Here is a 24,729-nt window from a genome sequence, read left to right as displayed (position 1 = left end):
GGGTGGGTCTTTGAGGTAGACGACTGCAGCTAAAGACATGATGTAAACTGTGGCTGTAAACCTATTTTAGTTAGAAAAAGGACACAATACATTTTAATTCCATTCACTGTTTTATTAATTTACAAGACAACTATAAATATATAGAATTTGTGATTGTTCTTTTTAAATGTTGTGTTCGAATGTTAGCCTTAGTATTATGATGCAAAATGTTGGCATACATTTATACATATATTTTGTGTTGCAATATTTTGTCTAGCATGATAATGGCCAGTCGCATGTAAATTTCATACATCACACATCATCAACTAAGCAGCTAAAACAACATAGAGTAAGTAGACTATACGATGCAAAGCATATAGTTGCATATAATACTGTGGAACATCTGTTCTGTAGTCATAATCACACAAGACAAAATGCACAAACATTTTATGTATATCGTTACTTATGATAATATGCACATTTTACAATCTGTTAGGTATGAAATTTAAAGAATTCAATTTATGTTTACATAAGAAAGAAGGTACAGTCACAAACAATCCCAGCTGGGCTGTAAAGATCAATCAGGGCAGGTCTGAAAAGGTTTTGCGACCAGGTGGTCCAGTACTTTTCTCATCCTGCTCCTTCCCCATGCCTTCGAACATCAGGATCCTTAAATGAAGAAAAGGACACATGAGCTGTATTATAAAGGCTTTATAAGCTATAGACATTGCATTTGCATCACAGAAACATCACCGGACAAATATGAGGTACTTCTGTTTTGAGTTTCAAAAGGAGTCTACATTAGCGCCTTCTGTTTCAAGAATTCAGAGACAGGTGGATTTTTGGTACCACACTTAAATTTTGATCATGTTTTTTTTTCTTCTTTTTACTAAGGCTGTCAACATAACCACAAATTAAGCATTTTTAGGCAAATAATAATAATTTGGGGGTTTATATTAATCTCCCCTTAATCCTAATCTTCATGTGACACAATTTTAGGTCTTCCCCATTTGTCTGAAATTATACTGGACTATGCACAGTATATCATACTCACAGTTTTAGAATTGCATTTCTTTTCCCCAGCATCATATTCAGGAAGTCATTGTAGCTGATGGTTTCTTTTGATGTCCCTCCAACCACCTCTGACATCATCTTTTTCAGCTCTAAGTGAGTCTTGGCCAACCCAAGTTTCTCCAGCATTCGTTTTAACCCCATTATGTCTAAAAAAGAAAAAAGAAAAAAATATAGTTCAGAGAAAAAAAGAAAGTAAGAAATGTACAATAATCTGTCAAGACATCTTTGATAAGAGTCACTACTCAAAGCAACAGTTTCACTCTGTAGCTAAAAATGCTATAGGGCTGTAAGACCGGTTACCTATCTCTCCTTTGTCGTTAAGATCAAACTCCATGTACTTCTCTGTAATACAAGAAAATAGTTTAATTCCAATCCAAAAATGTATAGTTAATTGTTAAATATTGTAATGTGGAGTGATTGGTAGCCCTTTAATTCTTACTTTTAAACATTTCAAGCTTTGAGGCAAGGTCTTCCTCTTCTGCATACTGGGGATCTGAGAGAAAAGCCTAAAGGAGTGATAAGGAAATGATCCAAACAAAACAGACATTTTGTGATTATTATTTTAGGTGTAGTTTATATAGAGAAAAACAGATTTCAAATACCACTGATCTGTCTTGTGAGCTTAACATATCAATCACCAGTTCAACTTACTTCATTGATAGAGTTCAGTTTTTCTTCCTGTTGAGACTTGAGAAGGCCATAAGCTTTACCGCCTGTGAGGAACAAACAACAACAACCAATACACAGATGTCTTACAAATCACGCATTCAATGAATACAAAATACAACATTTTATTAACTACAGTGATTAAATGAGCTATAAGACAATATAAAGATAGATAAATGACAAATAGACATAGCAGAAAAAAGTCAAACTAACCTTGTACAGTCTTGTCCATTTCTGTGCACAGTGCTGTGGGACTGTGAACGCTGCACTCAGTGTGTGAAAGGCTCTGGTGGCACTTCTGTTAATAGAGCCACAAGAGGAAGTGGAGTGACAAAGTTTCATTTAGCATAAGTTAGGTTCCTGTGTAATATTTAAGGTTGCAGCAAACAGGGTCAATTGGAGGATGTAAATCATGAAATTCACATCTGAATTTCACAAGACAGGGCAGTAAAAAAACATTGCTGTATTGCCCAATAAAAAGATATTTGCATATAGGATATTTGCTCTGCAATGGTCATGATGAGTTCATTCAAATATATAAGCTTTGATACAGTCCATGTGGAAAAGTGATGTATCTGCAGTTTAAAGTTGACATTTTAATTAAGGAAGGAAGAATACTGCAAGAAGGAGAACTTGTTCTTGAAACATAGAAAAATGCATGTTACTGGGTGAAAATCATTTTCATTACGTTACATTCTCTGGAGCAGTTGGGGATTAAAGGTCTTGCTCAAGGGCACCTCAGTGGTGGTGACGAGGGAGGAGCTGCTTTTTCAGTTTCCCCATCCAAATGTAATAAATAACTTGACTGTAATATTTGGTTTTATGGCCGAAGTCCAGCTCGCTGTAGTGTTTAGATCTTACCACATGGTGGCAGTGTTGGTGATACAATCAGGTAAATAGAAAAAACTGTACAATAAGTTTCAAAATGAGACTTGTAAATGACTTAGAGAACTGAGAATAGGTGGAGACAGAGGAGTCTAGATGAGAATAATTTTTTTTTGTCCCTCCACTCCGCTACATTCTACATGAATATGGCACGTTTTTATCTTCAGGTTCTCCAGTTATTAGTTTTGTTATTCGTCATAGAGTGCAAAGGTGAGTAGGCCATTGAATAATTTCTTTACCAGAGTCAATCAATTAAATGAACAGTACTGATGTATTTGAATTTTTAAATACTTAGTAGAACAAAGGAGTATTTGGTATTTCCCAGCTTACTGTGATTGGACTGTATATTTGATAAATGATGTGATTTTAAAAAAATATATATATTTCAGCTATCTATTTAGAAATTTGGACTTATCTGTCTTACATTTGGTTCTTACATCAAATGCTTAACTGCACACCATCTAAACACCCTATTTATACAGTTTGCACTTTGGTTCTTATTCTTAAACTGATCATAATCTTAATTTCTGGTCATTTTAAAGACAGCTCACCAGTGACTGTGTCAGCTTCTCAAGAAGAAGATGCACTTCTCCCATGTTTTAATTCAAGTGTGATAGATCCAAAGAACTGCTACAGAGTCAAATGGACAAAGCAAGTAACACATTCCAGGCAGATGAAGGTTATCCTCGCCAGGCCTATAACATCCAAATTCCAGGATGCTGATCGTGTAAAATGGGAAGCTGATGGAAATGGACAAATGTCTCTTCTTCTGACCAAACTGAAAAAATCTGATGAGGGGCTGTACAGTTGTGAAATCTGGAAAGGCTGGGATTGTATTCTGGTCAAAAACATTTCTTTAAAAGTAAAAGGTAACATTTCATTTCTTATTCTTGCTCTTTTACAAATGAATCCCACTTAAACATTTTTAATCTCTCTTCTTTTAGACTGCAAAACTCATAAAGCAGTGAAGGCAGCACCCAATACAACTGCTAACCTGATCTGCCCAGTGAACATAACATCAGGACAACAAAGACCTCTGAACATCTCCTGGGCAATACTGAAAGGTGGCAACCCTGTACCTCTCTTCTTGAACAGGGTTGAGATCAATGAGAGCTCATTATCTATCCAGTCTGTGAGTGAAAGTGACAGTCGTTGGTACAGATGCACATACATGCTTGGTCAAACTCAGCGCTGCTTTGACATCAACCTTCAAGTCCAGGGTAAGACTTTAAACTATTGTATTATCACTAGCGAGAAATGGCAATATAACTCATTTGTGTCCTTTTTTATTTCCTTTAATAAGTGGAAGATGTGGTCACGGCCACAACGGTTCCAGTTACTACAACAATGACTGTACAAGGTCTGTTTAAAAATATGTAATATGCTAATTCAATTGCATCAGTAATCATCTGTCAATTGTGATGATCATTGTTAGATTCATCTTTAAGGTCAACGTTCAAATAATTACTTCCTGCACTGACAACTATTGAAATTGTAGGGAAATCCATGAAGGAGGAGAGCAGTGGACCATTTAATGCAGTCGTGGCTTCAGTCATCACTGTGATAGCCGTAACTGCTGCACTGATAGGACTGTTCGTTTACTGCAGATTTAACATCCAGAGAGTCACGCAGCAAACACAGAGGCACCAAGCAGGTGTGATCTGCCTAGAAGCACTTTCAGTTTTGAAATTAAGAATAATGAAGTGTAATTGTAACCTATAGCATAGTTCTCTTGTTATTGTTTTTTAGATGCTCCTATTCAGTCTGATGACACTTATGAGACTGTGGATGATATGATCTCAGAGGGTGAGAACCACATTTTTCTTTTAATAGCCTCTTTTGCCCAGCCCTCCTGCTTTGTTCACCAATGACAACTTTTTAACTTCTGTATCTCACAGATCATATAAACCTATCTGTCAACAGCACGTACCAACAATGTCTGGATGAGAGCATGTTCACATGTAAGTTGTACAACTACTATAAATATCATAGTTTATCATTCTCATCATATTCACAAATAGTCAAGTAACTATTTTATCTCCTTTATTGCAGTGACCTACAAGTAATTTTCATTCTTCTCAAGAAAAAGAAGATATTCTTCATAAAATTAAAGCATTTATCCTACTGTGTAAATGACTTTTATTCTTACATTTATGCATCATGTAAAAACATGTAACATCTAAAAACCTGTAAAGTTTTGCTAAGAATAGTAACAGTGACTTTGCTGACTCATGTTGAGCAACATGGAAAATGTTGTCATCTGTTTTCCTTAGACTGTTGAAAAGACTCTGCCTTATTACCCTGTTTTCATTAATATATCTAATAATCTGTATATTTTAAATCAAATGTGTTTAGAATTTAATGTTTCAATAAAATCAATAGTCCAATATGAATTAATATATGTGCTATGATGACTCATAAAGAACTGAGAATGTTAGAGAAACAATTTTTAAAAAAAAAAAAAAAAAAAAGAAGCAGATTTTTGTGTATTCATGATAGAATTTAATAGTCATTAATGATGAAATGGAGAAAATAATTAAATGTTTATTTAGTGCTAGTTTACAGCCTGTAATAAATCATAGAAACTGTCAGTGTTGTTGGGTGCTTCTCTTCTGGGTTGTCTTGGTGGGAGCAGTTCCTCATTATTTTCATCCTGAATGCTCTCATAAACATGAGTCTGTGAAGAGGAAAAATGACAAAGTACATTACACAAATCAAAAATTAAACCGTTATTCTCAACACCATTATTTTTGTCTCTGAGGTGTTTTATTATTACCATTTCAATGCTCGACGGTTCAGCTCCTGCAAATACAGAAAACATTCTCGTCAAGACTTTCAAAAACATTTGTGGGTCAGTTGTGTGGTTCCTCAACCAGATTCAGTACCTGCATCCTTGTTGTGCTTCCTCTTCATGTACATGTAGAGTCCTCCAGCAGCTGCACACATCAGGAGGCCTAGAGGAAGGGCAAACCATGCAGGTGTTTGCAGAGCTGTGGATAAGAGATCATTATCATTTCACCTCAGTTTACTCAGCAACACATTGCATTTTCTCATGTGTACATTTTATTTAGGTAAAAAGGTAACAGCGTGATGCATACGTACGGTTAACAGGGCGCCATGTCTTTGATAGCATCACAGCACCTTCTCTATGCACACAGCAGGCTATTTCAACTGATCTCACTGGAAGAACTGGCAGGAATAGTGTGGATATTAAGGTGTTACTGACATTCATTAAACTGCTCTGCAGGCCATTCTGGCTGCTTCCACACCAAGTTAAATTGAAGTCGTTTTCACATTTTTGAGCACACGTAAGCACACAAGTCAAGGTGAGATTATCTCCTCCTGGCCCATACTTTGAGGTAACTGTTGAGACAAACATGAGATGTTTTTATAGATGTAACACAGTAAATGTAACACAATGCATTCTCTGTTTTGGCATCTGTATAGAGGATTTTAATACTCACCATCCAGGGTGTGTAGTTTGATTTTGTTCAACACCGTCTGCTCACCAGTGGACACTGAACACTGATAGACCCCAGAATACAAAGCACTCACTTCGCTAATTAACAGTGATGAGTCTTTATTCACATGAAAAGCCTTTATTTGGCCCTTCTCAGGTGAGGTATCAGCTGTCAACGGCCTCTCACCCACAGCCCACTCCACTCTGCCATCCACTCCTAGAGAGGAAGTGTTGGTACAAGTGAATGACACTGACTCACCCACTGCAGCAAAGACTTCCTCTATACCATCTGGGGGAAAGGGAGCACTCAGTTAGAATTTGCACATATTAACCCAAATGTACACTTGATTTACAGCTTAGTACCTTTTACTGTTGTTGTGTAACTGATAGTGGCTTTAACTTCGTCATTCTGAGTTACTTGGCATTTCCATTTTCGATGATGATCTGTCGTTTTTTTACTGATGATCAATTTAGAGAAGGAATTAGACGGATTTTCAATGTGAAATCTATTTCCACTTATCTGTGTATTATCCTCAGCACTCCATTTGATGTGTATGTCTTTGTCATTTAAAGGGATATGTCCTTTATACGTGTCGAGGAAACAGTGAAGTTCTATTTTATCCTCCTCAGGAGTTGGATTCTCTTTAACTGGTGGATGAGGAAAAAAAATCATGTGACCTCTGTGAAGTTGTTATTAACTTTTATTAAAGTATGTTTTGAGGTACTTACGTTTGAGAATCTTAAGTGAAACGCTTGAATTGAATGATCCACTCTCACAAGTGTAAAGTCGTGCGTCATTGTTAACCAGGTGATTTATCTGTAGAGAGCAGTCCCTCAGCAGGATTAGCCTGTGGGCGTTTGGACGTGTCACCTTTCCCTCCTTCACCACCTCAGTAACTGATCTAAACTCTCCAATCATGTTCCAGTTAGTAGAACTGCAGGATTTAATGGAGGGTATACCACATGGCAAAATAACATTATCTGCTAGTAAGGCAAACATGACCAACTGACCATCTGTTGGGGAGGATGAAAAAGAAACATTAAACTTTCAAACACATTTAAGGAAGTGAGCTTGATCAGATAGAACTGAAAAGTGAGTCAATAAAGTTACTGAAATATACTGAAATATACTGATATACTGAAATATATATATAGTTTTTACAGTTTAGTTCAATGCGTTGTTCTATTTAGTAGTTTAATATTGTAAGTAAACATTTGGATAAATTAATACTGGAGTATAAAACTGATTTTCAACAGTACCTCACCAGTTAGAAAAAGTCAGACAGAGCAGAGTTAAGCCATATCCAAACATAAATATTCAACAGGTAATAGTATATGTAATATATTTTCATAATTACCAGATGACTGAAGTCCAGCTGCTGTCAGTGTAAAAGAAAGGACATAGAGTCCTAACAATGAAAAGGAACTCATCCTCTCATAGACAATTTTCTTGCTTATTGCTAAATCCTTTCAGTTGCAGAAGTCTTTTTACACACATTTCACCGGAAATGGCAACTCACATTTAGTTTAAGACCAGCCCATATGAGTTGCCCATGTTCTTCCCCTCAAACACAGAGCTCTACCCTGACCCTTTTATTCACAACTGTGACCACTATGTATATAAGATAATACCTCATGTGTACTGTCCATTGTGTGTGTTTTCATGCAACATTTTTCTTTCCGTTTCCTATTTCAGATGTGCAAAATGATCATGAACATCCAAAACATATGTCTAACGCAGTGATGAGGAATGTTCATCCAAGTTGTTCCAAGTTGTTCCATTTTCAGCAACCCCTCAATACAGTCAGCATTTGCCCACTGGGTGGTGCTGCCAGACTGAATGACAGATATCCCTCTATTTTAGTACTTGACCAGTTTCAGTTTCCAGTAAATTGTGCAAGCCCCAGGTGATTGATTTGATTTACATTTGAACAACATTCATTTTTTTTAAGTTCCTTCTGAGTGCTCCTCATTTTTCATTATGAGAGAAGTATGTGTACATTCTTGTAATTTCCCATCTCCCATGTCATGTCTCCATGACATTGAGGCCAAAATGTAATTATTACTATATGTTTTATTTTCATGTATAAAAGTTTATAATTAACACAAGCTCTAACAATGCTTTTCCTTACTATAGGAGAACCAAATATTATATATAATATTTATAGCTTTAGTTTAGTAAAGAAATGTAATAATTTAATAAGCAAATAAATAATTGCAATGAATTCAGTTATTATTATTAACCATCAATGCATCATTTTAATCATGATATTCAATATTTACAGTATGTGCAAATAGGAAGAAGTATTGATGAGAAATATACATGTGAGTGTTCAGTAACTGTTTTTACATGTAAAAACTTAAAGATTATTCATTTACACACAAAAGCACAATGTTTGAGCAACAATTAAGCATTACACCCTCTTTAGTTTAGGAATCAGGCCACCGGTCTTGGACGTGCTATAACTTTGAAGGAGTTGATCTTGAGCACAACACTAGCAACTCCTCTCAGGTTGGGCAGAGAGGCCTCATCCTCAGGAGGGATGAACTGGAAATCTCTCAGCAAGTACGCAGTGAACAGAAAGAGCTCCATTTTGGCAATAGACTCCCCCAGGCAGAGCCGAGCCCCCCCTCCGAAAGGCATCAGGGCACGGGTGCAGCCTCCCCCTCCTTCCAGAAAGCGCTCTGAAAGAGAGAGAGAGAGAGAGAGAGAGTTGCTACTTTATTTGAGATCTGCTGAGCCAAGTGAAAGGAATGCACTTTACCCAACAGTTGGAGCAGTACCTGGTTTGAAGCTGTATGGGTCAGTCCAAACTCCAGGGTCATGGTGTGCGCCAAAAAGATTTGGAATGATGACTGTGTTTTTAGGGATGAAATAACCTGCAATACTGAACACAGTAAAATGTGCCAAGTTAAAGCAGTGTCATTAGGTAATATGTTGTGATTTTTCTTAGGCACAAACACTCTATTGGTAGATCCAAACAGCGACAAACAACAAAAAATCAGTATTTTTCATTTCATGCTACTTTATATTTTATGCAACTCCCCTACATTTAGGCCAATATTGCACTTTTTACTTCTTGTAACCACTTGGTTACTGGTTACTACGCAGATTAAGATTTTTTCCATACAATTTTGAATGTAGAACTTTTACTTGAAATTGAGTGTAAATTACATTGCGGTATTTCTACTCCTACTTAAGTAAAGCATCTGAGTACTTCTTCCACCACTGAACAGCACCCAGGATATATTTAATATAGCAATATATCTGTATATACTGTATAATTGTTGTGTAGTATTTAGTTTCAGTTCCAGATCCATTTTTTTTTTAAAATTCAAAAGATTTTCTGTCATAAAAATGAAAGATTTTTAGCAATTTTGCCACTTTTATCTATACATTTATTTATTTTCTATTTTTTTTCTAAATTTAATTTTTTTTTCAGTTGTTGATTTGCAATAATCCAGTATTATAAAGAGGTATTATAAAGAGGGATAATTCTGGATAGTTCACAGTTCAGCCTGGATCCTATGCTAACTGTTTACTTTTTGTTAGCTTTTTTTTCTATTTATTTATATTTTAAATAATTGTTATATCCATGTTCAAATCCCCTGCCAGGTTTTTACATTAATGTAGAGTGAAATATGTGTCTTCTGAGATGGTCTGTGTCAGATCTGTCAGGTGGTCTGTATTATATTAACATGCAACAAAGCCCAAGTGATGTCTGAACTCCTGTCATTTAAATGCTGTCAATCATAACCAGTCACTGACCTGCTGTCTCTGATGGCTCTGTGTGGCACCGCCAGTGGGGCAACTGGCCTGAGTCTGAGCACCTCACTGATCAGAGCACACAAGACAGGAAGTTTATGTCTGTCACTGTACTTGGGGTCTTGTCCCTCTAATACTGTACACAACTCCTCATACACCCTTGTCTGCACCTGAAGATTGAAGTAAGAGAGGAGAGAGACACTGAGATAAACATCAAGGAAGGTAAATGTAATGTTTTATGGTATTTTTATGATGATGTGTGTGTTTTTATGATGCCTCTGGTCTGTGCAAGAGGAAAGCTACAGTCCAGTTCAGCCAGGCCGCAGTGGTCTCTGTTCCCCCAATGAGAAGGTCCACAGTGGCCATGTGAACGTGAGTATCTGTCAGGAGCTGAGGACAAATGCATGAAGATATGTCCTTCAGTACACCAGTACTAATTATTATAAATTTCCAGTTGTAGTTCATATTTCTCAAAATTTCAGCTCCATTAGAGAAAAAAATCTTATCTGTTGAAATAAAGAAGATAAAACATACACATCCAAATCCAATTCATATGCTGCTCCAGATAAGTTTAACAAACTGATCTCCTCTGGTAATCAGTATTATATTACTTACCGCTCCATGTTCTGTGTTGTGATGTTTGTCAAGGCCCTGGAGGAGTGAGCCTGTGATGGCGTCTTCAGTTTTCGTGTCTTGTGACTGTATAGGTAACAAAGCAAACTTGAATGTGAAAGGTGGCTATCGTATTACTTTATTTGATATGATTTCTCATTCTTCCTCTCTCTTTGACACTATAGTAAAAAAAATCAGGTACATTCAGTCATGTATAATTTTTTGGATTGTGATTACTTGATTTAACCAACCTTGTAGTTGTTGAGGTGTTTTCCTATAATTTCATCTCTCCTGGCCACCTCTTTAAGGAGACGGGCAAACACAGGATTGGGTAATTTCTTTCAAAAGAACAGATGACATAATGTGTGAATTTCCATTCTAAAGATGCTTGTTAGTCTATACACCCTATGATCTACAGTCAGGATGGTATATATTATATATTTACTGACTCGGAGCAGTGGGAAGGAGTCCAGAGCAGAAATCCAAGAAGAGCCCCACAGACCAACGATCTCATTCAGACAGTTGTGCAACTGCTGCAGTTCTGAAGAACTCTTGTCATACTAAAAATCACACAGGTTTATGGTTTAAGGCATCTTACCAATGAAATACACTCTCCAGTAATAGATTAGTACATTATGAATGCACTTATCTCATGCATGCTGCTAAAAAGGGCAACATAAACAGTGACCTTGCTCAGTGTCCAACATAAACAGGCAACCAAGCACTGCCATGATCACGCAAGGAGAGCTGCTGTGGAAAGTAGTTTTTTTTCTCTCCAATACTCTTTTCATGTCCTTAGAGGATACAAACTGAGCAGAGGGAGAAAAGACACTCACTTCTTTTCCAAAAGCCAAAGTGGTGATCACATTACTTGCTGCCACTGTGAAATCCTCTGAGAGATCTACAGCACTGCCTTGATAGTCCATCAAAACCTAAAGAGTAAATAGATCTTTTTAAATGCTTCATCTGTTTATGAGACCATTTGGGTAATACCCTAACATTTGGTTTGCTGTGTGGATCTCTGCTATCTCATTACAGACCATTATTTTTTTTTGTGAGGCACAATTGGTCCACAATCTGATCTTCTTGTGTTCTGTACCTTTCGCAGGTGCACTGCTTGTCTTTCAATCACAGCATGTAAAGACTGCTGGCAGCAACGCTGCAAGGCACTGTGGACAAGACGGCGATGTGCCCTCCATTCCTCGCTATAGTCTCCCAGAGAAATGGAGCGCCCTCCCCCAGACACAATATCTCCTGTCAGAAAGAGACTTAAGTGTCACACAATAATTACTATCATTGCAAAACAAGTTTGAGATATTCACCTGTGTATGAAATTGGTCTCCCAGCAAAGTCAGACCATTTCTTCACCAGTGCTTCCCTTATGACTTCACTACTATTAAGTACCACCATGGCTGAAAAAAACACAACATATATTTGTATGTTCACTGGGTTTTGGTATGGTGGCAATCTGAACCCTACTGTCTACAATAAAGTGTTCATTAGCTTGATTTGTGACATAACAAAATTACGTAAAATCCATAAATTTAAAACATGATGATTACTAGTGTTTCCACATTTAAGCCGGTAAATGTTTCCATAGCGTTGTGCCAGATTCGTCAGGTGAATTGGTAGATGATCATGTGTCAGCTCCATCATATTGCCAATGAGGAAGAGGCTTGGAGGACCTGGGAGGGAGGGAGACGAGGAGTAGGGAAGAAACTGATAGAGATACTGCAGAAGTCTAGATTCAACTACTGGATAAATAGAGTTAGAAAAGACAAAGGCAAGACAAAGTGAGAGTTATTACAAATTATAGAAATCCATTAGATCCATAATAAAGTAAAAGTGTTGTAGTAGTTTCCAATGTGTTTGATAACTGTCCTATTTATGAACATTTGTATTTTCATGAAATTAAAATAATTGATTGTACAACTTACATGGTCAAATATAAATCTACAAACAACAAGTAGATAGTTACCTGTAGACCTACTTCCCTTGTGATGTCCTTGTGTGGATTTGTCTCTTTGATCATATATGCAAATCAGCAGAAACAGCAGTACAACTAAAAGTACAGCTCCCACACTGATCACTGATATTTCCATTGCCATTTTGTGTCTTGTTGCTGTCCCACTTCAGAAAGCTGGTTATCACACTACTCATCCCATTTATAGCTTTCTCATCAGCCTCTTAGCACGTAAGCTTGATATGCTGTTGGTGTTTCACTAAACTCAAGGATGTCTAAATATTTCTTTTGGTCAAGATCTCTGATGATGAGATGAAAGCAACACACACTTGCTGAAGGGCATGATAACACATCCACCCCTGCGTTTCTTTATCTTGCAGAGAAAGAGAAAGAGGATTTGGATGTTTAATTTCACTTTTACAAAAGGAAAACAGCCACACTTCAGACCCACGTTAGCCACATTTATTCCAATGGAGTGAGACAGTGCATATTTAATTACAGTAGTAGTGAGGTGGCATACCATGGTGGTGCACAAAAGCGTATTAGAGTCAAAACAAAATTGCGTTGAAATGGACGGGTCAGACAGAACAGTAGAACAGTACACAAAAAGTTGCAATAAAAACATTTCTCAGCTCTGATGGTACTTTTCCTAAAGAAACAGCACAACAACAAAACTGGAATAAATCCTGGTGAATTGAAACACACTCATTATTACAGCTCTCAAAACGACTGCACATGCATTTCTAGTTGGAACGTGACATGCAGCAACAATGGGATCCACTCTCTTCTGGATTTCTGGAGCTCCAAATCTCAGATGTAAGATTTTCAGGGTGGACGGCACATGGAGGCTGATGTATCCTTAGCCATGAGTTGCAGGAGAGAACCTGGATGGTCTGAACTTCATCTCAGTGAATGGAATGGAGGAGTCTTTACCTTTCCAGTCTATCCAGACTATTCCCTGTATCAGAACAAACAGAAAAGTTTCTGTCAGTGTGCCGTATCACAGAGGATAAAACTGTTCAGTTCAGTAGAGATTAATCGTACCTGATTATTACTGTTTGAGCCATAAAGACCATTGAGGTTGGTCTTGTAGCAGTTCTTGTACCACCAGCCTCCCATGTAGGCCTTGGCGCAGTGGATCCCCAAAGAATGAGGGTCCTTGTCCCGAGCTGAGAACGGGCGACCATTATGGTACCTCATAGAGTCACCTGACAGAGAAATACAATGACATTGAGGTCTGAATTGTTACGCTTTCGCTGCATGTTCAAGTCAGCTTTTATTCAGTTTTCAAAATTTGCACCTGCTGTTCCTGTGTAGCCGGACACTGTGAGGGTATAATACTTCTCCTCTGAATCAATGGAGAAGTTGGCATAGTGAGCATAAGCAGTGTCATTTCCAGATCGCATATCCACTCTCAGACTCACAGGGCCAATACTGGTCAGGTTGTGCAGCAGCTCATTTCCTGATGGTGAGAGGGAAGAAGAGTGCACAGTTTAGATTTACTGATTGACTTATTGAATAATATTTGGTGCGGATGTGATGACAACGTACCAAGCCAGAACTCCTCGCTGAGGTTCCCAAAACCAGCATTGTATTCACTCCAGGTTCTGTAGAAATCAGTCTTACCATTAATCCTCCTTTGGAACACCTAGAAAACACACAACAGGTTACTGGCTACTGTCTAAATGCATTCAGGCATTACTTCAGTGCAAAGTTTCTTTCAAGTGACATCAGTGTTTCTCACCGTCCAGCCGCCTCCATCAGTCTCCATGTCACAGTAGACTCTGACTGCTTGTCCCTCTCTCCCTTGGGGGTAGATATCCACCTCTCCTGACTGCAGAGCTCCATTCAGCAGCTCCTGAGAGCACTCAGTGGGGAAAGGGAAACGCACTTTCCCTAAGTGATGAGAAAAAGCATTGGAGTAATGATAAACTAATATTTATAGCATAATGACAGAGCGGGTATAGGAGGGGGTTCATATAGGGGTTCATCTTAAGGTTTGCATTACTTAAAGTACATTACCTGTGATGAATTCTGAGGTGACAAGAGGTGTGTAGTGTCCGTCTCTCTCGCCTTGTACCAGAACAATATAGCGTGACATGGGCAACAGCCCTGTCAGCTTATACTCTGTGATGGTGGGTTCCAGGGTCAACTCCTAATGTATACGTATAAACACACACAGAGTTATTCTCGGCAATTTTGTAAATGTTGGGGCTCTCTTTGTAAGTGCCGATGATGAAGGAATGTTGCTCACTTTTGTCTCTTCTCCTACCACCTGGTAGATCACTCTGTAACTGTGATAAACAACAGTGGAGGTTTTCCACACTATCAGTGCAGAGCGAGCACCCACCTCACTGGCTTTAACCACTAAGGGACACAAAAATGCAAAAACATTTAGTTTTACACACTTTAAAGGGGACATGTCATGCTTTTTGTAATGCTCTGTTATTTTTCAAGTTGCAAAACTTGACGTGAATATATGTAAAAATGCTCTCTGCAAGTCAAAAGCTAGGGTTTTAGCCTGTTCTGAACACTTTGTTTGCAATATTACCTCTATTTCCTTCTCGTGACGATGTCAGATTGTTTGCACATGCCCACAAATGGCCATCCGATTCATAGCCTTTTTGCTAAGATTATAGCTAAGGTTGTTCAATGGGCTGATTGTGTTGTCCACTTGTATATTTCTGATCGGATTTTGGCTCAAACGTGTACAGATGTATTTGAGAAGTTCCCATTTCGAGTAAAGAACGAAAAAAAGAAGTGAAATCCCACCACTACTGTTTGTTTACATAGCCTCTGCAATCGCTGGAAGTCTGCCGAGGGGCAGCTTCTTGAAGCTACCCAATCAGAACAGAGTGGGCTCATCGGGAGGGGGCCTTAAAGAGACGGGAGCTAAAACAGCCTGTTTCAGACAGAGGCTGAACTGAGGGGCTGCATAAAGGGCCAGTATAAGATAAATAGGGAGTAAATCAATGTAAATCATGCAGAGATATTCCAATAGAGCTCCAGAATAAAAATATAGACCTGGAAATGTGAATGATACATCCCCTTTAAACTCTGTAGACTCTGAGGGCTGCTCATCACAAACAGGTAATTCAATTCTTAGAGCAGGAACCAAGTAAACAAGCACAATCTTACTTTACTGGTTCCCCCTCTACTCACCATTCGCAGTAGTAAATGTAGTTGAGATGGCTGTACTCTGGAGACTGTCCTTCTGGCTCAGGACTTTGACTGTGTACAGGGTGCCTCTCTGCAGGCCTCTCAGCTGGTGCTCCACTGAGTTTCCAGACAGCATCACTGTCACTGTCACATTAGGAGCTGTGGCAAGAAGGAGAATTAAAAACACTTAGCATAGTCATTAGCACTTTGTCATTAGTCATAACAGTAGCATAATGTATCTAGTACTCACTCTTGGAGGACTCATAGCTGATGATGAAGCGGTCTACTTTCCCTAGACTGGGTGTCCATTGCAGCACAGCTCTGGTATCTGTCACATTGATGGCTTGAAGATGTGTTGGAGGTGCAGGTACTGCAGTCAAGAGACAATTTATAGTGTGTTTATTCTTTTTTTCACATGCCAAGGCAGCAAAAGTGTAGCTGTACCCAACACTAAACTTAACTAACTGTGTACCTGTGGTGATGGTGGAGGAGAGGGCGTCACTCTGTGCTCTACCATGTGTAGAGGTTACAGTGATCATGTAGGAGATTCCAGCAGACAAGTTGGACAGAACCACATGCAACTGCTTCGAGTCAATGCTCATGGACCGGCTCTCCCCTGGAAGGATGACACATGACGAATACAACATTTAAATTCTTCAGTTAATTAAATATCCACACTGACTGACACTGTGATAATATTTGTGATTTAAGCAAAATCATTTTGAGCTGTGAAGCAATATGTAGGCAGTTTTTGACAGACCTGTGATAATGTGGGTGCATGTGACCCTGAAGCCAGTGAATGTGGTCTTTGGTTTGGACCAGGACACAGTGATAGATGACTCTGTTACATTGCTGAAAACCATCTCTGTGGCTGGCTCAGGACCTGAGAAAAAAGGAAGTTTTTATTTGCTTCTGTTATTCACAAATCCACAAATTCATCCTGCAGGTGTTGCTCATAAATGATAAATGTGGTACTGCTTTAAATACCTGTTGCTGCAATAACTCTGTGAATCTTTGATCTCCTCTCAGCAGCTGTACCATATATGTGTAGGACGTAACGTGTGTTTGCCCGAAGGTTACTGAACTCAATGGAACGTACGCTGCCAGGGACCACCATAGAGATCCTCTTGGTCTCAGCTCTACCTCTTGATCCAACAGCTTTACCAGAGAAGGCAGTTATGTTCGTGCTCTCGCTGTGTACCTGGAACTCTGTTGTGTTTTTAGCTGTGGAGACCTTTTCTTCTTCAAGAGCTTCCTCTTCAAACTCCTCATGTTCGTCATCATCGCCCTCTGCTCGAGGCTCTCTCCTGATCACAGTGAAGTTCTTGAACATCCCTGGTGGTGCTGACCACGTGACAGTGAAGCTGTAGGAGGAAATGTTCACAACTTTCACAGAACCTAATCCAGATCCTCCTAGCCTTCTGGTGGTCACCCCAGAGACATGGGTAGTCGTTTTGTTCTGCAGAGCTCGAGCCTCATCTGAAGTTGCTGTAGCGGTTGAATTCACTACGTACTGACTTTTCTGTGTAACTTTTCCTTTTCCAATTTTGCCAGCTTCTGTGTTTTTATTATCAACAGACTGTACATTTACAGCATCTACTTTGACCTTCTTGATGTGTTTTTGTCCAGAGGATTGAGTAACATTCTTTTCAGCCAGTGTGGACTGCTCAATGCTTTCCTTCCCTGTTCTGGTTTTGTTTGTTGCCAAAACCTTGGAGAGAACGGTCACAATTCTAGCCGTGCCATTAGATTTCTTTACATTACTCTGGGTTATATTAGTTTGAGGTTCGTCTTTCAGTTGGTCAGATTTAGGAAATGATTTGGTCTCAGTTCCCTCCTTAACAAGCTTGAGTTCAGTTTTTTGGAGAACCTTTTTAGAGGCCAGGACCGTAGTTTTGCCTTTGCGGGCCTCCTCTTGCTTTCTTCCTTCATGTTTCAACAGAACTTGACCGATGGTGGGGCGAATGGTCTTCGTGGCACTTGGAGAAACTTTTAGAGTTATTTTCTTAACAGAAGTATCTAGTTTTGCTTGTGTTTTAACAAGACCTGCTTTAGCAATAGTGGCTACTTTGGGTTTGCCTTCAGTCTCTTTGGCTTGAATCCCCTTCTTCTGGTCCTTCTTCTCAAAGAGTGTGAGCTCTACTTTGGTGCTTTTTTCCTGCATGTTTTCCTTGATGACATTGCTGTCTTTGTTCACCTTCCCTTTGGCAGCTTCTGAAATTGAGTAGTAGGATCAAGGTATGAATGACATATTTATCAAAGGGAAAATAAACAACATTTTCTCTCACTTAAAAAAATTGTTTCCCTGCCACCATGTCTACCAGTGAAGACTCTCACTTACTTTTATTACACTCTGCTCCTTGGGCGCACTTACTGCAGTCTGGACCCAGAAATCCCTTTCGGCAGACACATTTCCCCTTCTCACATTCCCCATTGCCACTACAATCATTTGGACAACTTGCAGAACATGGACCTGGGCAGCAACAAAAAAGAATCACAATCTTTAAAACCACATCTCTAATGAGTTGTGTCAAATATAATGAAAAAAGCAGAAGACTCCCAAATATGTAGAATGAAACTACAGAATTGACATAAGAAAATCATACATTTCTCTTTCAGAGATGACATCTCTCTCTCCAGTCGGGCCACGCGTCCTTTCAGCGCAGCCATCTCAGCCTCACAGCTCCCGGTGCAACCACCAGGCAACAAACTGATCTTGTGCGTCATCACCAGAGGAGCGCCAGGCTTCAGCTTCAGTTCCTGCTCCTTGGTTTTGCTGGACTCGCAGTCTTCAGTAATGACCACCTTGATTGGTTGTGCGGGGGCAGGTTTTTCCTTGGTGCTGGTGGGAGCCTTGATTTCAGTGGTCTGATTGGCAGAGGCTGTGACCTTATCTTTGTCAGCTGCAGAACCACTAGCTGTAGCAGCCTTCACTGGTGTTGATAGGGCAGTTTGAACTACTGCGGGGGCAGGCTTGTCTTTGGTGTTCTTCACATCACTGATGGAGGGAGATTTAACTGCAACAGTCTGATTGATGGAGGCTGTGAGCTTGTTTTTGATGGTTTTAGCTCCACTGGCAGGAACAGACTTCGTGGCTGTTGACTGAATATTTTGAACGATGGTGGGGGTAGACTTGTCTTTGGCAGTCTTCCCATCACTCGTTGAAGGAGATTTCATTGAAACAGTTTGATTGACCAAGGATTGGATTTTGTCTTTGGTAGTTTTAGCACTGCTGGCTGAAGCGGACTTTGTGGATGCTGACTGAACATTTAGAGCTCCAGTGGGGGCAGGCTTGTCTTTTGTAGTCTTCACAGCGCTTACTGAAGGAGATTTAGCTACAACAGTCTGATTAACTGAGGCTGTGTGCTTGTCTTTGTTGGTCACAGTGCCACTGACTGCAGTAATCTTTACGGGTGCCGATGGAGTGGTTTGAATTACTGCTGGGCTTGGCTTGCTTTTGGTGGTTGCTGCAGGGTTGGCTGGAGGTTTTTGGTTGGCAGCTGGAGTGGGTAAAACTGTCTGATTGACTGTGTTTGGCTTTAGGGAGGGGCGAATGGTTTGTTTGGCTAGAGCGACGCTGGTTTTTGGTTTTGAAGGGATGAAAACGGCATTTGGTTTGGTCATGTCGCTTCCTGTAGAGTTTCTCCTCTCATTGGTCGTGGTTTGAAAGGAGGGAAAAGGGGCAAGAAGGAGGATAAGTCCTAGAGTAAACAACATTTTGAGCCAGCAGCAGTAGCCAGAGATGGTAATGCCTTTGGAGGATCTGTATGTATGTTACTGTAAGATGATGAACTCCTTCCTTTATATTACAGCAACCAGTTGTAAAGAGGATTTTGCCAGGGCTTACCTAGAAATAAAAAAAAATGAAAGAACTGAATTATGAATAAGTCTAATGCATGAGACTTTATGCCAAGTCATTTTATAACTTTTAATCCCAAGAAGGGCTTTGCTGAGCATACATGCTCTTCTTTAGCACTGGCCAGCTTCTCATTCACAAAGTTTCCATTCACACTTTTATGCTCTGTTGTACAACTTTATACAGTTTACTAAGAAGCGATACTGGAACAATTTCATTTTTAGTGCCATCCTCAAAATTGACATGACAGCAGTGATGAAGGCATTACTTACTTTTCCATTCATTTTGCAAACTCAGCCGGATGACCTTTCAGTCATAAGACCTTGTGAAACCTTTAGGTTCTCTTAAAGTTATGTGCTGTGATCTGATATTTAGAAAGGTTCACTGAGCACAATAATTGATAAGAGCACATCAAAACAATTCTAAGATGCTCTTTTGGATTTGGATCTTACAACACATTCTTCATTCTTCACCTTGTTCATTTTATATGTCACTGTTTATTGAACTTTCATGATCCAATTTTCTCTGAGCATCACTGCAAGGAAACAAAATGTTCATGAAAAATGATATTATAAACATGTTTTATTTAAACTGTTCTTACTGATATACTTTTGTAAAAATGAAGATCAATCAAATATGAGTTGAAAAATGCAGCAGTGTTCTAATCAGCCATAACTGTTAATTCAGTGGCTTGCCAAACCAAGTAAAATCTAAATTAGTTGGTTTTGCACAGGAAGGAAGAAGGTGACTTGAGCGGAAAGTCTAGAGAGTCCGCTGGAGAGACGACGCAGAGCGCTAACAGAGCTTCACTGTATAGAACTGTGGGACACTGTATGTCTTTCACTCTACAGAAGGTTACATAATCCTCTGCACCCACAACTCATAAAACCACTAATAGAAATATGTCCAGCCTTGGCTTTTAATCTGTAGAAAATCAAATAAATCATGCAGGAGGTAAACACATTAAGATGCCTTACTACACATCAAGCCAGTGTTTTAAATGTGGTATGCATGGATAAATTGATTAATTGGCTGCATTAAAGTAGGCAACCGTTACTTCTAAAATGTCAATTGTCATACTATCACTATATTAATTTTATTAGAGTGAAAAATCATTTAAACTTGGATATATTAAATTATAGTACAACTATATCCCCCAAATATCAGGTTGAAAATGTGTGCACACTAACAATTGCATATCACGTTCACATCTTACAAAAAGTAGCACAATGCAACAGTTTGGATTTTCTTTTCTTTTCTGCAATTAAAATACTTAACAACAACATGATCCTTTTTTCTACACATGTACTTGAAAATCTTGACTTCAAATCTTGACTGCAATAATCAATAGACATCAATGAGGAGTCCATTCATTCAAATGAGTGCCACTCTGATAACAAAAAAAATGAACTTACCAGAATAATGATTTTGTTCTTGGCTTTATGTCTTTCTTTGTGTTGCTCCCTCCATTTGATTGAAAAAGCTTACATAGACTTGCAGGGTATGATCTGGAAGGAAAGAGGTGAGAGAAAGGACCGCCACTAGAAAGGAGGAGAGTGATAAAGTCCGCTCCTACTTAAGGACCCCCCTCCCCTCCAACCCCCTCTCTCTCCTCCACCCCTAGTGGTCCCACTCTCTCAACCACCATGGAAAATATTTGTACTGGACTTACAAAAAGAGTGGTATTTTCACACAAATTTGTGTATTAAATATGATCAAATACTTTCCTGTATTTTGTTACATGAGGAAAACATATTTTTGTTTTGTTTCCACTGACCTTGCTGGTAGGTTTAACAATATAAGTCAGAGTTTCTTGTTCAACATATAAATAATGAATCCGTTTTAATAAATCTAGTGTTTAATCTAATATCTGATGTGATTAGATTTTAGTCAATATGTTCAAATAGCAGTTTCCCTCCTGAAAATACAGTGTCATGTAACACAAAAATAGCTCAACATACTGCTTGCATGTTTCAGCTTTGCATGGCTCATGACAGGTATTTCAGTGTCTGCTTTTTGTAATTTGACTTCTACCAGACATTGCTAACACCTAGACACAGTCTCTGATTGAATACAGCCCTGGTCCGAGAATCATGATTCAGCTGGAATACATAGGAGTAACACTGCAGGTATTCACCACTGACTCTGGGGGACAGGAACCTCTCGCTATATGAATCGGCTGTTTGTTGGAAGTAATGAGATGTAACTACGTGGGAGTTATGTAAGTGACCAAATATCCACCAGATTTAAGGAATGCTCTGTGAAGGCACTGCATCTCTGACCAAATGGCCACCCACCATCCCACCTTTTGTAAACCACATGAAGACGAGGATACCAAGGGTTCGGAGCAAACAGGCATAAGTGACATTTTACAGGAGATCAAAAACAAAAGTTTAAATCACTGCAGCTTTTTTATATTTCCAAAGATAATGTAAAATTCAGGTATTTTATGAAAAGCTATTTGTTGATTATAAGCGTTAAAAGTCAGTCATTAAAACCCGCTTGCCCTTTAACATTTTTATTATTATTTATTTTTGCATGAACTTTAAATTCCTGTGAAGTTGTTCTACAATAGAGACTGCAGTTTTGGTGTAATCGCTCAAAAGAAGCCACAGTTCATCTTCATTAATGTTAATTTCAAACCCGACTCTAATAAATCTGCAAAGTGTACCAAAAAGATAAGGATGTAGAACTGTTTTGACTAATTTATATATGATGAAATATATTCTTGTAATCAAATTCTTTAGTTACTAATACAATGAACAAGCAAAACCATGTTGCATAACAGCAGTGAAACTCTGGGTAATGCTGAAGAAACAGTTCTATTGAGCTACATATACTCACTCTATAGATGCTACACTGTGGGTATGTAAGCACCCACAATTTAAAAATATATTTACCACTAGATATTTCAGTTGAAAATGCTTTAAGCTCACACATTTTTCTTGGCAAGTACACCATGTTCTGATACTGAAAGACAACTAACCTACAGTACGCTACGGCAAACTTAGTAGAAGAGCAGACAATAATTTGATGAATGATGTAATTATCATGGTTTTTCCAGGTCTGTCAAAATGTCAGGTGAACATGATGCAGAACACTGAGCCAGTCAGCATTTGGACTCTTTAAAAGAAGACCCAGCAGAGTTAGGATGGGAAATGGGAGAGGACTGAAGCTGCTTGGTTTAAAAGGTGTTTAAGGAGCGATGTGTATGAATGTAATGGCGTGGATTAATGTCAAACTTGGGCCACTTGTGGAACAGTCCATTTGTAGATGTAATTGGAGGTCAGAGAGACATGACAAGAAGAGACATTTTGGAGACATAAAATGATGAAAATCAGCCCACACATATCGTGTAAGATGAAGAGCAATTAACAATCCAAATAAAGGCAAACTGAGCAACACCAGCCAAATATAAAACATTATCACATGCACAAACCTGTAAAAGTAAGACCACAATCAACTTAAACAACATAACAAACAGTATGGGACCCCACATATGCATAAATATCTATTCAAAAGCTTTATCACACAAATACACAGATTTGTACCACCGAATGCTTTGTGTGCAAATACATAGTGTATCTCTGCAGGTATACTCACATGCATACACACACACACACACACACACACTGATGTCACATAGACTCGAATATTATGACATGTATTGTATCTGTCTCTAACTTCGAATTCAGGACCAGTCAAATGAAAGAAATATGTAATTCACAGGGAAAACACACATTCTATCATGTGCCCTTCAAGTATAATATGACATTTCTTTAAAACTGGCCTGTTGTTTCTTTGGTTTACAAACCTACAAACAGATCAAGTCACCTTGATATTGAACCAAAAAACAGAGCAATTGTCAGTGTAGCATGGAGTCCTGAGTGGGTGGTCCCACTCCATCAGTACTTCCATCTGGTGGCGACCTCCAGGAACAGCTCCGCCTTCGCTCTACTCCACTCTGCGCCATAGACCACCCTCAAACCGCTGACCCTGTCTTGGCCTTTGGAAAAATGGCTAAAGACACACCTTCAACAGCTACAGCACACCTGACAAAATACGCATGGTCACATAAACTCCCCAGCCAATTTCACAGTTGCTGCTCAAGCATATTTGATGTGTCAGTGTAAGTGCATATGTACTGTACTCATGCAATATGTGTATTTGCGGTAAATTTCTTGTGGCAATCCACAGATCTACCAGAGCATAAATCTATCTTTCAGTCTACACTTTCAATCTGTCTTTGTTGAAAGGAATACTTGCATTTGTATTGTGTTGCTCAAACACTCTGTAAATTCGCAGACAACCAATCAAGAAAATGTTATGTGTAAAATATTGAATTTGACAAATGATTTGTTGTGACTCTAATCATAAGCAAGTCTGCATTGCTTAGTCATGACAAGTCATTGATTACTTTGGACAAGCTACAGAAAAAGAAGACCACTTTTTCAAATGTGCTGTCGGTGTTGGCTACTAACACTAAGTAATCCTGAGATGAAAATGTGTGATGCTGGAGTCTGCGTATTTATTTATGCTTTATTGATTCAAATTTAATGAAATGTCTAATGGCAAAGGTTGAAACAGTGCAGGCATTGATCTGGCTGTGATTGAAGTGATGGTCAGTACTCCTGTGTTGCTTACATTGGAACTGGCCTCAGAGATTAGAATAATATAAGCACATAAGCCCTTGCTTGTTCCTCGCCTTTCCACCCATACCCCCCCACCCCTCCCCACCCCACCCCCCCTCCTGCTGCACTGCTCCCTCCGACCACCTCTCTCCCCCAATACCTTTCTCTGCATCAACTGCAACTCAATCACTTTTTGAATTATATAATTGCACTGAGTATCTTCTGCAGCCATTTTACTAAGCTGACCATACTTGAGAAGAGACCTATTAGCTCTCTTGAGCGAATCAACAGCTGTTATCCTAATGAGGTGACGATTAATCCAAATCCTATCACTGTGTAACCCCCCTGGGAGTGAGTGAGCCAGTCTTATCTGCAGACTGCTTTGCCATTTTTATGTGTATGAACCGCGCCAACCCCAAACCACTCCCCCTCTCCCTTCTTCTCCACCTAGCAGATGTTAAGCAAGGAGGGGGGTAACTTTGAGGGGGGTTGTGTTGAGCACAGAGACCCTTCTCAGGTCCTTTACTGCCAGTAAAAGAAAAAAAATACAGTAAAATAAATATATTCAGCGGGAAAGCTAAATCAAACCAGTACACCAAACTGAATCACACTATTTGGAAGGACATGAAAGAGCAAATGGATGCTTGTGAATACTTCTTTCTCTGTTGCTGTGTTCAG

The 24,729-nt window shown here is 39.0% G+C and overlaps 5 protein-coding genes across 5 annotated transcripts; 1 reads left to right on the top strand and 4 right to left on the bottom strand.

Annotated features, from left to right (window-relative positions):
* Window positions 1-91: 91 nt before the first annotated feature.
* On the bottom strand, window positions 92-2,065 carry LOC137191585 (allograft inflammatory factor 1-like). The gene is made up of 6 exons (XM_067601789.1): window positions 1,933-2,065; window positions 1,705-1,766; window positions 1,493-1,559; window positions 1,354-1,395; window positions 1,034-1,199; window positions 92-648 (listed from the first exon to the last, which is right to left on the bottom strand). The coding sequence occupies exons 1-6, from the start codon at window positions 1,949-1,951 to the stop codon at window positions 561-563; spliced, it is 444 nt and encodes a 147-aa protein (XP_067457890.1). The 5' UTR covers window positions 1,952-2,065; the 3' UTR covers window positions 92-560.
* Window positions 2,066-2,701: 636 nt separating this feature from the next.
* Window positions 2,702-4,998, top strand: LOC137191584 (uncharacterized). The gene is made up of 8 exons (XM_067601788.1): window positions 2,702-2,814; window positions 3,147-3,473; window positions 3,549-3,824; window positions 3,908-3,964; window positions 4,103-4,258; window positions 4,354-4,410; window positions 4,503-4,565; window positions 4,657-4,998. The coding sequence occupies exons 1-8, from the start codon at window positions 2,745-2,747 to the stop codon at window positions 4,668-4,670; spliced, it is 1,020 nt and encodes a 339-aa protein (XP_067457889.1). The 5' UTR covers window positions 2,702-2,744; the 3' UTR covers window positions 4,671-4,998.
* A 130-nt stretch (window positions 4,999-5,128) lies between these two features.
* On the bottom strand, window positions 5,129-7,522 carry LOC137191583 (uncharacterized). The gene is made up of 8 exons (XM_067601787.1): window positions 7,423-7,522; window positions 6,794-7,078; window positions 6,428-6,712; window positions 6,069-6,353; window positions 5,707-5,967; window positions 5,490-5,594; window positions 5,381-5,406; window positions 5,129-5,281 (listed from the first exon to the last, which is right to left on the bottom strand). The coding sequence occupies exons 1-8, from the start codon at window positions 7,493-7,495 to the stop codon at window positions 5,159-5,161; spliced, it is 1,443 nt and encodes a 480-aa protein (XP_067457888.1). The 5' UTR covers window positions 7,496-7,522; the 3' UTR covers window positions 5,129-5,158.
* Window positions 7,523-8,410: 888 nt separating this feature from the next.
* cyp21a2 (cytochrome P450, family 21, subfamily A, polypeptide 2) lies at window positions 8,411-12,550 on the bottom strand. The gene is made up of 12 exons (XM_067600136.1): window positions 12,433-12,550; window positions 12,005-12,196; window positions 11,765-11,854; window positions 11,542-11,696; window positions 11,279-11,374; window positions 10,892-11,002; window positions 10,694-10,780; window positions 10,446-10,529; window positions 10,107-10,220; window positions 9,834-10,000; window positions 8,849-8,952; window positions 8,411-8,749 (listed from the first exon to the last, which is right to left on the bottom strand). Exons 1-12 carry the CDS (start codon window positions 12,548-12,550, stop codon window positions 8,502-8,504), a joined length of 1,566 nt encoding a protein of 521 aa, XP_067456237.1. The 3' UTR covers window positions 8,411-8,501.
* A 302-nt stretch (window positions 12,551-12,852) lies between these two features.
* tnxba (tenascin XBa) lies at window positions 12,853-20,953 on the bottom strand. The gene is made up of 15 exons (XM_067601786.1): window positions 20,836-20,953; window positions 18,171-19,411; window positions 17,906-18,037; window positions 16,552-17,778; window positions 16,325-16,447; window positions 16,037-16,180; window positions 15,815-15,934; window positions 15,568-15,723; window positions 14,660-14,772; window positions 14,428-14,560; window positions 14,150-14,301; window positions 13,957-14,053; window positions 13,706-13,867; window positions 13,450-13,613; window positions 12,853-13,363 (listed from the first exon to the last, which is right to left on the bottom strand). Exons 2-15 carry the CDS (start codon window positions 19,279-19,281, stop codon window positions 13,265-13,267), a joined length of 3,933 nt encoding a protein of 1,310 aa, XP_067457887.1. The 5' UTR covers window positions 19,282-19,411; window positions 20,836-20,953; the 3' UTR covers window positions 12,853-13,264.
* Between the last annotated feature and the right edge of the window lie 3,776 nt (window positions 20,954-24,729).

This window comes from Thunnus thynnus, chromosome 10 (assembly GCF_963924715.1).
Source record: "Thunnus thynnus chromosome 10, fThuThy2.1, whole genome shotgun sequence".
In the NCBI taxonomy this organism is placed as follows: Eukaryota; Metazoa; Chordata; class Actinopteri; order Scombriformes; family Scombridae; genus Thunnus; species Thunnus thynnus.
This window is presented reverse-complemented; position numbering and strand designations above follow the sequence as displayed.

Excerpts from the sequence above, each read along its gene's own strand:
- LOC137191584 (XM_067601788.1), top strand. The coding sequence starts at position 2,745 with ATGAATATGGCACGTTTTTATCTTCAGGTTCTCCAGTTATTAGTTTTG. Across the intron at positions 3,965-4,102 it reads TACAACAATGACTGTACAAG|GGAAATCCATGAAGGAGGAG; the intron begins GTCTGTTTAAAA and ends TTGAAATTGTAG. Across the intron at positions 4,411-4,502 it reads GGATGATATGATCTCAGAGG|ATCATATAAACCTATCTGTC; the intron begins GTGAGAACCACA and ends TGTATCTCACAG.
- cyp21a2 (XM_067600136.1), bottom strand. The coding sequence starts at position 12,550 with ATGGCAATGGAAATATCAGTGATCAGTGTGGGAGCTGTACTTTTAGTT. Across the intron at positions 11,003-11,278 it reads CTTTGGCTTTTGGAAAAGAA|TATGACAAGAGTTCTTCAGA; the intron begins GTGAGTGTCTTT and ends TGTGATTTTTAG. Across the intron at positions 10,221-10,445 it reads ACAACACAGAACATGGAGCG|CTCCTGACAGATACTCACGT; the intron begins GTAAGTAATATA and ends ATTTGTCCTCAG.
- LOC137191583 (XM_067601787.1), bottom strand. The coding sequence starts at position 7,495 with ATGAGTTCCTTTTCATTGTTAGGACTCTATGTCCTTTCTTTTACACTG. Across the intron at positions 6,354-6,427 it reads TTACACAACAACAGTAAAAG|ATGGTATAGAGGAAGTCTTT; the intron begins GTACTAAGCTGT and ends CCTTTCCCCCAG. Across the intron at positions 5,595-5,706 it reads GACATGGCGCCCTGTTAACC|CTCTGCAAACACCTGCATGG; the intron begins GTACGTATGCAT and ends TCTTATCCACAG.
- tnxba (XM_067601786.1), bottom strand. The coding sequence starts at position 19,281 with ATGTTGTTTACTCTAGGACTTATCCTCCTTCTTGCCCCTTTTCCCTCC. Across the intron at positions 17,779-17,905 it reads AGGAGCAGAGTGTAATAAAA|AAGCTGCCAAAGGGAAGGTG; the intron begins GTAAGTGAGAGT and ends ACTCAATTTCAG. Across the intron at positions 14,561-14,659 it reads TGGTAGGAGAAGAGACAAAA|GAGTTGACCCTGGAACCCAC; the intron begins GTGAGCAACATT and ends CGTATACATTAG.
- LOC137191585 (XM_067601789.1), bottom strand. Across the intron at positions 1,200-1,353 it reads TAACGACAAAGGAGAGATAG|ACATAATGGGGTTAAAACGA; the intron begins GTAACCGGTCTT and ends TTTCTTTTTTAG. Across the intron at positions 649-1,033 it reads AGAAATGCAATTCTAAAACT|GATCCTGATGTTCGAAGGCA; the intron begins GTGAGTATGATA and ends TCTTCATTTAAG.